Here is a 9,436-nt window from a genome sequence, read left to right as displayed (position 1 = left end):
CCCGCTCTGCCTCTCAATAACCCCTCCTTTACCCGCTCTGCCTCTCAATAACCCCTCCTTTACCCACTCTGCCTCTCAATAACCCCTCCTTTACCCACTCTGCCTCTCAATAACCCCTCCTTTACCCGCTCTGCCTCTCAATAACCCCTCCTTTACCCGCTCTGCCTCTCAATAACCCCTCCTTTACTCGCTCTGCCTCTCAATAACCCCTCCTTTACCCGCTCTGCCTCTCAATAACCCCTCCTTTACCCGCTCTGCCTCTTAATAACCCCCTCCTTTCCCCACTCTGCCTCTCAATCACCCCTCCTTTACCCGCTCTGCCTCTCAGTAACCCCTCCTTTACCCGCTCTGCCTCTCAATAACCCCCTCCTTTACCCACTCTGCCTCTCAATAACCCCTCCTTTCCCCGCTCTGCCTCTCAATAACCCCTCCTTTACCCGCTCTGCCTCTCAATAACCCCCTCCTTTACCTGCTCTGCCTCTCAATGACCCCCTCCTTTACCCGCTCTGCCTCTCAATAACCCCTCCTTTACCCGCTCTGCCTCTCAATAACCCCTCCTTTACCCGCTCTGCCTCTCAATAACCCCCTCCTTTCCCCGCTCTGCCTCTCAATAACTCCTCCTTTACCCACTCTGCCTCTCAATAACCCCCTCCTTTACCCGCTCTGCCTCTCAATAACCCCCTCCTTTACCCGCTCTGCCTCTCAATAACCCCTCCTTTACCCGCTCTGCCTCTCAATAACCCCTCCTTTACCCGCTCTGCCTCTCAATAACCCCCTCCTTTACCTGCTCTGCCTCTCAATGACCCCCTCCTTTACCCGCTCTGCCTCTCAATAACCCCCTCCTTTACCCGCTCTGCCTCTCAATAACCCCCTCCTTTACCTGCTCTGCCTCTCAATGACCCCCTCCTTTACCCGCTCTGCCTCTCAATAACCCCCTCCTTTACCCGCTCTGCCTCTCAATAACCCCTCCTTTACCCACTCTGCCTCTCAATAACCCCTCCTTTACCCGCTCTGCCTCTCAATAACCCCTCCTTTACCCGCTCTGCCTCTCAATCACCCCGCCTTTACCCACTCTGCCTCTCAATAACCCCCTCCTTTACCTGCTCTGCCTCTCAATAACCCCTCCTTTACCCACTCTGCCTCTCAATAACCCCCTCCTTTACCTGCTCTGCCTCTCAATAACCCCTCCTTTACCCACTCTGCCTCTCAATAACCCCCTCCTTTACCTGCTCTGCCTCTCAATAACCACTCAGTCTCTCCGTCTGTCTCTCTCTCTCTCTTCCCTTCCCTCACTCTCTCAATCTCTGACCTTACTAGCGTGTTGAAGATGTGGATGCCTGGGTAATCACAGCTTGATGTTCTGTTAATATCCCTCTCTTTTCCTCCCGGTTTTGTCTGCTCCAACTACAGTGTTGTTGTTTCCCTGCATTAAGGCTGAATGTGTGCATGCAAGCAGGCCACTCTGCCTCCACGGTACAGAGCTATCTAGCTCGAAAATGACATATGATCTGCGTAGGGATGGAGGTTATTTTCTGTGTGAGAGACACGGGAGACTGGAGGAAAAGGGGGTAATTTTCGTCTGGGTGTAATTTGGGGTTGCGCTTTGTTGCGTTCTGTTGTCTGGCTGTTACATGTGACACTCTCTCGGCTCAGTGCTGTAGGAAGCCCTCGCATTACCGCCAGCGTCCGCCATGCACATTGAGCACAGCCAACGGGGTTCGAGAGAGAGTGTTTGTGTGCGTCTGTGTGTTTGTTGTGTGTCTTTAAGTGCATCCCTGCTGTGTTATCTCTCTGTGTGTCTCGTCAGCCTGTGCCCATCCTCCATGGCCGTCTCCTCAATTGTCTCCAGACAGTTTGGGGACACCAGCTGTCCTCAGTGACGTCTGTTGCTCTTTGTCCCACCTCTCAACTCAGCTCTTAATCTCTTCACTCACTAGTAAGCTAACGCTTCTACAGACGGACACTATTCTCTTCTTCCTCATCCTACTCTACTAACTCTACCTCTCTTGCAGAACTATCTCTCCTCTACATCTTCTCCCTCTCTCACAGACACTAGTGTCTCTATGATATATGGCAGGCTACAGTTATTACAGGCCACAACACAGTAGACCTACAGGAGTGGACACACGACAGCACACAGCCAGAGAGAAAGGAGCAGGAGCACAGTCTCATGGACGAGGACTCCAGCATGCATGTCAGTTTGCATGTTTGTCTTGTTTGTATTTGTTTGTCATTTTTGTTGTTATGGAGGTTTTGATGTGTTCCTGAATGATACCCTCATCATCATTGTCATTTTCAATGCTTTGCCTTCTCTACTTGTTTTGGGACTCCACCATCGTTTTAATGTTCTCTTTTTGCAGTCTGACTGTGGCCTTGTACAGGGTAGTCTTTACTACCCTTATTCACCGCTGACCGCTATGTGTGTGTGTGTGTGTGTGTGTGTGTGTGTGTGTGTGTGTGTGTGTGTGTGTGTGTGTGTGTGTGTGTGTGTGTGTGTGTGTGTGTGTGTGTGTGTGTGTGTGTGTGTGTGTGTGTGTGTGTGTGTGTGTGTGTGTGTGTGTGGAACCTAAATCATTTTCCAACATTCTTTTTTTGGTTTTTTTTCGTTCCACTCTTCCGACCAGCAAAATAAAGTTAGGAACCAGTTCCAACCCCCATAAAGTAATGGTTTATATAACCCCAAAATGTAATGGTTTATATAACCCCAAAATGTAATGGTTTATATAACCCCAAAATGTAATGGTTTATATAACCCCAAAATGTAATGGTTTATATAACCCCAAAATGTAATGGTTTATATAACCCCAAAAGGTCATGGTTTATATAACCCATTACATTACATTTAACATTACATTTAAGTCATTTAGCAGAGCTCTTATCCAGAGCGACTTACAAATTGGTGCATTCACCTTATGACATCCAGTGGAACAGCCACTTTACAATAGTGCATCTAAATCTTTTAAGGGGGGCGGTGAGAAGGATTACTTTATCCTATCCTAGGTATTCCTTAAAGAGGTGGGGTTTCAGGTGTCTCCGGAAGGTGGTGATTGACTCCGCTGTCCTGGCGTCGTGAGGGAGTTTGTTCCACCATTGGGGGGCCAGAGCAGCGAACAGTTTTGACTGGGCTGAGCGGGAACTGTACTTCCTCAGTGGTAGGGAGGCGAGCAGGCCAGAGGTGGATGAACGCAGTGCCCTTGTTTGGGTGTAGGGCCTGATCAGAGCCTGGGGGTACTGAGGTGCCGTTCCCCTCACAGCTCCATAGGCAAGCACCATGGTCTTGTAGCGGATGCAAGCTTCAACTGGAAGCCAGTGTAGAGAGCGCAGGAGCGGGGTGACGTGAGAGAACTTGGGAAGGTTGAACACCAGACGGGCTGCGGCGTTCTGGATGAGTTGTAGGGGTTTAATGGCATAGGCAGGGAGCCCAGCCAACAGCGAGTTGCAGTAATCCAGACGGGAGATGACAAGTGACTTATGTATAGCGAGAATAGGAGAGGGCCTAGAACAGAGCCCTGGGGGACACCAGTGGTGAGAGCGCGTGGTGAGGAGACAGATTCTCGCCACGCCACCTGGTAGGAGCGACCTGTCAGGTAGGACGCAATCACAGCGTGGGCCGCGCCGGAGATGCCCAACTCGGAGAGGGTGGAGAGGAGGATCTGATGGTTCACAGTATCGAAGGCAGCCGATAGGTCTAGAAGGATGAGAGCAGAGGAGAGAGAGTTAGCTTTAGCAGTGCGGAGCGCCTCCGTGATACAGAGAAGAGCAGTCTCAGTTGAATGACTAGTCTTGAAACCTGACTGATTTGGATCAAGAAGGTCATTCTGAGAGAGATAGCGGGAGAGCTGGCCAAGGACGGCACGTTCAAGAGTTTTGGAGAGAAAAGAAAGAAGGGATACTGGTCTGTAGTTGTTGACATCGGAGGGATCGAGTGTAGGTTTTTTCAGAAGGGGTGCAACTCTCGCTCTCTTGAAGACGGAAGGGACGTAGCCAGCGGTCAGGGATGAGTTGATGAGCGAGGTGAGGTAAGGGAGAAGGTCTCCGGAAATGGTCTGGAGAAGAGAGGAGGGGATAGGGTCAAGCGGGCAGGTTGTTGGGCGGCCGGCCGTCACAAGACGCGAGATTTCATCTGGAGAGAGAGGGGAGAAAGAGATCAGAGCACAGGGTAGGGCAGTGTGAGCAGAACCAGCGGTGTCGTTTGACTTAGCAAACGAGGATCGGATGTCGTCGACCTTCTTTTCAAACTGGTTGACGAAGTCATCTGCAGAGAGGGAGGAGGGGGGGGGGAGGATTCAGGAGGGAGGAGAAGGTGGCAAAGAGCTTCCTAGGGTTAGAGGCAGATGCTTGGAATTTAGAGTGGTAGAAAGTGGCTTTAGCAGCAGAGACAGAGGAGGAAAATGTAGAGAGGAGGGAGTGAAAGGATGCCAGGTCCGCAGGGAGGCGAGTTTTCCTCCATTTCTGCTCGGCTGCCTGGAGCCCTGTTCTGTGAGCTCGCAATGAGTCGTCGAGCCACGGAGCGGGAGGGGAGGACCGAGCCGGCCTGGAGGATAGCGGACATAGAGAGTCAAAGGATGCAGAAAGGGAGGAGAGGAGGGTTGAGGAGGCAGAATCAGGAGATAGGTTGGAGAAGGTTTGAGCAGAGGGAAGAGATGATAGGATGGAAGAGGAGAGAGTAGGGGAGAGAGAGCGAAGGTTGGGACGGCGCGATACCATCCGAGTAGGGGCAGTGTGGGAAGTGTTGGATGAGAGCGAGAGGGAAAAGGATACAAGGTAGTGGTCGGAGACTTGGAGGGGAGTTGCAATGAGGTTAGTGGAAGAACAGCATCTAGTAAAGATGAGGTCGAGCGTATTGCCTGCCTTGTGAGTAGGGGGGAAGGTGAGAGGGTGAGGTCAAAAGAGGAGAGGAGTGGAAAGAAGGAGGCAGAGAGGAATGAGTCAAAGGTAAACGTGGGGAGGTTAAAGTCGCCCAGAACTGTGAGAGGTGAGCCGTCCTCAGGAAAGGAGCTTATCAAGGCATCAAGCTCATTGATGAACTCTCCGAGGAACCTGGAGGGCGATAAATGATAAGGATGTTAAGCTTGAAAGGGCTGGTAACTGTGACAGCATGGAATTCAAAGGAGGCGATAGACAGATGGGTAAGGGGAGAAAGAGAGAATGACCACTTGGGAGAGATGAGGATCCCGGTGCCACCACCCCGCTGACCAGAAGCTCTCGGGGTGTGCGAGAACACGTGGGCGGACGAAGAGAGAGCAGTAGGAGTAGCAGTGTTATCTGTGGTGATCCATGTTTCCGTCAGTGCCAAGAAGTCGAGGGACTGGAGGGAGGCATAGGCTGAGATGAACTCTGCCTTGTTGGCCGCAGATCGGCAGTTCCAGAGGCTACCGGAGACCTGCAACTCCACGTGGGTCGTGCGCGCTGGGACCACCAGATTAGGGTGTCCGCGGCCACGAGGTGTGGAGCGTTTGTATGGTCTGTGCAGAGAGGAGAGAACAGGGATAGACAGACACATAGTTGACAGGCTACAGAAGAGGCTACGCTAATGCAAGGAGATTGGAATGACAAGTGGACTACACGTCTCGAATGTTCAAAAAGTTAAGCTTACGTAGCAAGAATCTTATTGACTAAATTGATTAAAATGATACAGTACTGCTGAAGTAGGCTAGCTGGCAGTGGCTGCGTTGTTGACACTACACTAATCAAGTCGTTCCGTTGAGTGTAATAGTTTCTACAGTGCTGCTATTCGGGGCTAGCTGGCTAGCTAGCAGTGTTGATTACGTTACGTTGCGTTAAAAGAACGACAATAGCTGGCTAGCTAACCTAGAAAATCGCTCTAGACTACACAATTATCTTTGATACAAAGACGGCTATGTAGCTAGCTATGTAGCTAGCTACGATCAAACAAATCAAACCGTTGTGCTGTAATGAAATGAAATGAAAATGTGATACTACCTGTGGAGCGAAGCGGAATGCGACCGGGTTGTTGAGTGCGGAAGTTCTATTTGGTAGACGTTGGCTAGCTGTTGGCTAGCTAGCAGTGTCTCCAACGTTAAGGACGACAAATAGCTGGCTAGCTAACCTCGGTAAATTAAGATAACCACTCTAAGACTACACACTCTAAACTACACAATTATCTTGGATACGAAGACAGCAAAGACAACTATGTAGCTAGCTAACACTACACTAATCAAGTCGTTCAGTTGAGTGTAATAGTTTCTACAGTGCTGCTATTCGGTAGACGGTGGACGTTTGCTAGCTGGCTAGCTGCTGGGCAGATAGCAGTGTAGACTACGTTAGGACGACGAAATACGATAATTACGCAATTATCTTTGATACAAAGACGGCTATGTAGCTAGCTAAGAAGAAATTGCTAAGATTAGACAAATCAAACCGTTGTACTATAATGAAATGTAATGAAATGTAATGAAAAGTTATACTACCTGCGGACCGAAGTGCGGATGCGACCGCTCGCTCTAACCCGGAACTTAACACCACTAACCCCAAAATGTAATGGTTTATATAACCCCAAAATGTAATGGTTTATATTGTTCCTTTCTGTTCTTTTTGAAACCTCTGAAATCAAATTTAGTTTGATTAAACCAATCAGCGAGGATATAGCAGTTTGCTATGGAGCAAGGTTTCACATGCATTGAACAGACAAGTGTAGGGCTCGAGATGCAATTGAAATTTTTGTGGGTATTGAGAGCGAGAGCGGGTGGAGGAGGAGGCTTGGCTTGAAGCTATGGACATCTTGTTGTTATGACATGCATTATCTTAATTAGGCCCACAGAATTATACCTACAGAGAAGCAGCTTCTATAAAGGAACTTTGAATGTCTTTGAACTTCAGAGGGTTGGCTTAACAAGCTTCTGTGTGCAGAGCAGCACCAGAATTACAATTAAAACACATCTTATATTTTTGTAGTTAATAAATCCAATGCAAAACATGATATACATGACTATAGTATCCTTAACTAGCATTGAAAAAATATATCCATTCTTTTCTAATTAAAGATCTCTCCCTAATTTCTGAATCATGCTTGTAATGTCAGCTACAGTAGACTATGTTTTGGAGGGGGAAGGGTCTACACACACAGACACACACTGGCAAAGATTTTCAACTGACAGGCAGACATTAGAATACATTTCTGAGTGACAGAGTGAGAGCTTTGCATAGTCACTTTGTGTTTTTTGTGGGACTGGGAAAACATGACCAGATGGTAAAATAACATACTAACCGGTTCCCATGCTTTTCAAATTACGCTTCTGTTCCGGAACAGAATAGATCACTGTCTTTCCCGGCTTAAGATTATGTTCTCCAAAAATATTGTTATTTTCTAGCTTTCGGTTCGGTTCTGTTCCCTGAACCGGTTCCAATCTCTGGTTTTCCTCTCTTTCAGGCTAAACAGTTGGAGAAGAAAGAGGCAGAGATGAAAGCACTGGGCACTTTTTTCAAGGAGCAGTTGGAACAAGTGGAGAAGAGGGTATGAGACTATTATCTTCACATGCACACACACACTGTAATGCTATGTTACACACCACTGACCCTGACTTAATGCTCACAATTCTACCGAAACAGAAATCAATGAAAATATATATGGGGATTGTTTCTTGACTTAATTATAAAGCGAGGCGTTAAAACGAGAACATTGTCTGCGAGCTCAGTTGGATGTGGTCTGGCCAGGCGCCGGCGTAGAGGACCTTTAATATCCAAAGAAGAGCAGAACAGAGGCAGTCTTGTCCTGTAGGTCCAGTAGGGAAGCTCCTGGGGAGTTAGCATGCTATTTGTCTGGCGCTGCTGGCAGGATGAGATGCGACATGTGAACTGTGTCAGGAATTTGATAGGGCAACACCTTCTTCCCAGTTGGGCCTGTTGGGGGGAGTTGGGCCTGGACACTGTTCCACTCGATTCACCCCTCGATGCCAACTCCCTCAACGGACAGCTCCGCGCCGGTGTCTGTGCCCCATTCCAGAATCTCCGGACCTGTCATCAGTTCTTCCCGAGTATCACGATCTATCTCCTGTGTTCAACAAGCACCACGCCCTGTCGCTGCTGCCTCATCAGCCGTATGACAGTGGCAGTGACCTCCAACTTGGAGCTCCACTCTCCTGTAGCCGGTTGTATAACCTCTCTCGCCCCAAGCAGGAGGCTATGGAGGGGTACATCCAGGATTCCCTGGCTGCAGGTCATATCAGGCTTTTCTCTCCGGTAGGTGCTGTTTTTCTTTTTAAATAAAAAGGATGGGTCACTGAGGCCGTGTATAGACTTCCGTGGGCTGAATCATAGTACTGTGAAGAACAAGTACCCCTTGCCACTCATCAGTTCTGCTTTTGCCCCCCTCCATGGTGCCACGGTGTTCACCAAATCAACCTCCGGAATGCCTACCACCTTGTCCGCATCAGAGGGGGACGAGTGGAAAATGGCATTCAACACACCACTTGGACGCTGAGTCATGCTTTTTGTTCTTACTAACACCCCTGCTGATTACCAGAACCCAGTCAATGATGTGCTGAGGGATGTGATTGGCCCTTCTTCGTGGCCATGACCCAGTCCCAAGCCAAGCATCTCTGTGCCTCAGCTCCAGTCTACACCCCAGGCCAAAAGGTATGGCTCTCTTTGAAGGACCTGCCATTGAAAGTGGCTTCTAAGAAACTTTCCCCCCGATTCATTGATTCCTTCGAAATTGATTGTGTCATTAACCCCTCTGCTGTGCAACTGAAACTCACAGCCTCTCTCAGGATCTACCCTACCTTTCATATATCCCTGATTAAACCTGTCTGCTCCAGTCCCCTGTAGCAGCTCCTCCACCCCCTCGGCTCATCAATGACCGTCCTGCTTATACAGTCCGGCAGCTTCTGGACGTGCGCCATCGGGGTCGCGGCTGCGCAAATTGTGCACCACCCTATGGGACTGCCAATCACAGCCAGTTCTGATACAGCCAGGAATCAAACCAGGGTCTGTAGTGACGCCTCTAGCACTGAGATGCAGTGCCTTAGACCGCTGCGCTACTCGAGAGCCCAAATCAGGTGACGGCGGCAGATGAATGGCACGACAATGAGCCTCAAGGTCTCATTATGATGTCTCTGTGCATTCAAATTGTCATCGATAAAAAGCAATTGTATTCATTGTCTGTAGCTATTGCCTGCACATACCATAACCCCACCGTCACCATGGGGCACTCTGTTCACAATGTTGACATCAGCAAAGTGCTTGCCCACACAACACCATACACGCTGTCTGCCATCTGCCCGGTACAGTTGAAACCAGGATTTATCCACAAAGAGGGCAGCAGGGTAGCCTAGTGGTTAGAGCGTTGGTCTAGTAATTGAAAGGTTACATGTTCAAATCCCTTAGCTGACAAGGTATAAATCAATCGTTCTTCCCTGAACAAGGCAGTTAACCCACTGTTCCTAGGCTGTTAGTGAAAATAAGAATTAGTTCTTTA

The 9,436-nt window shown here is 49.0% G+C and overlaps 1 protein-coding gene across 1 annotated transcript in view; it reads left to right on the top strand.

Annotated features, from left to right (window-relative positions):
* Positions 1 to 1,968: 1,968 nt before the first annotated feature.
* The window catches only part of LOC118359454 (MICOS complex subunit mic25a-like), a 69,503-nt gene continuing 62,035 nt past the window's right edge, over positions 1,969 to 9,436 (top strand). The window contains exons 1-2 of the mRNA XM_035737972.2: positions 1,969 to 2,194; positions 7,391 to 7,474. Coding sequence (XP_035593865.1) covers positions 2,171 to 2,194; positions 7,391 to 7,474 — 108 coding nt within the window. The 5' untranslated portion in view covers positions 1,969 to 2,170. The remainder of the gene's footprint in view (positions 2,195 to 7,390; positions 7,475 to 9,436) is intronic.

The sequence above is a fragment of the Oncorhynchus keta genome, chromosome 27 (assembly GCF_023373465.1).
Source record: "Oncorhynchus keta strain PuntledgeMale-10-30-2019 chromosome 27, Oket_V2, whole genome shotgun sequence".
Taxonomy (NCBI): Eukaryota; Metazoa; Chordata; class Actinopteri; order Salmoniformes; family Salmonidae; genus Oncorhynchus; species Oncorhynchus keta.
The sequence above is the reverse complement of the archived record's forward strand: the minus strand, read 5'-3'. Positions and strand labels throughout refer to the sequence as shown.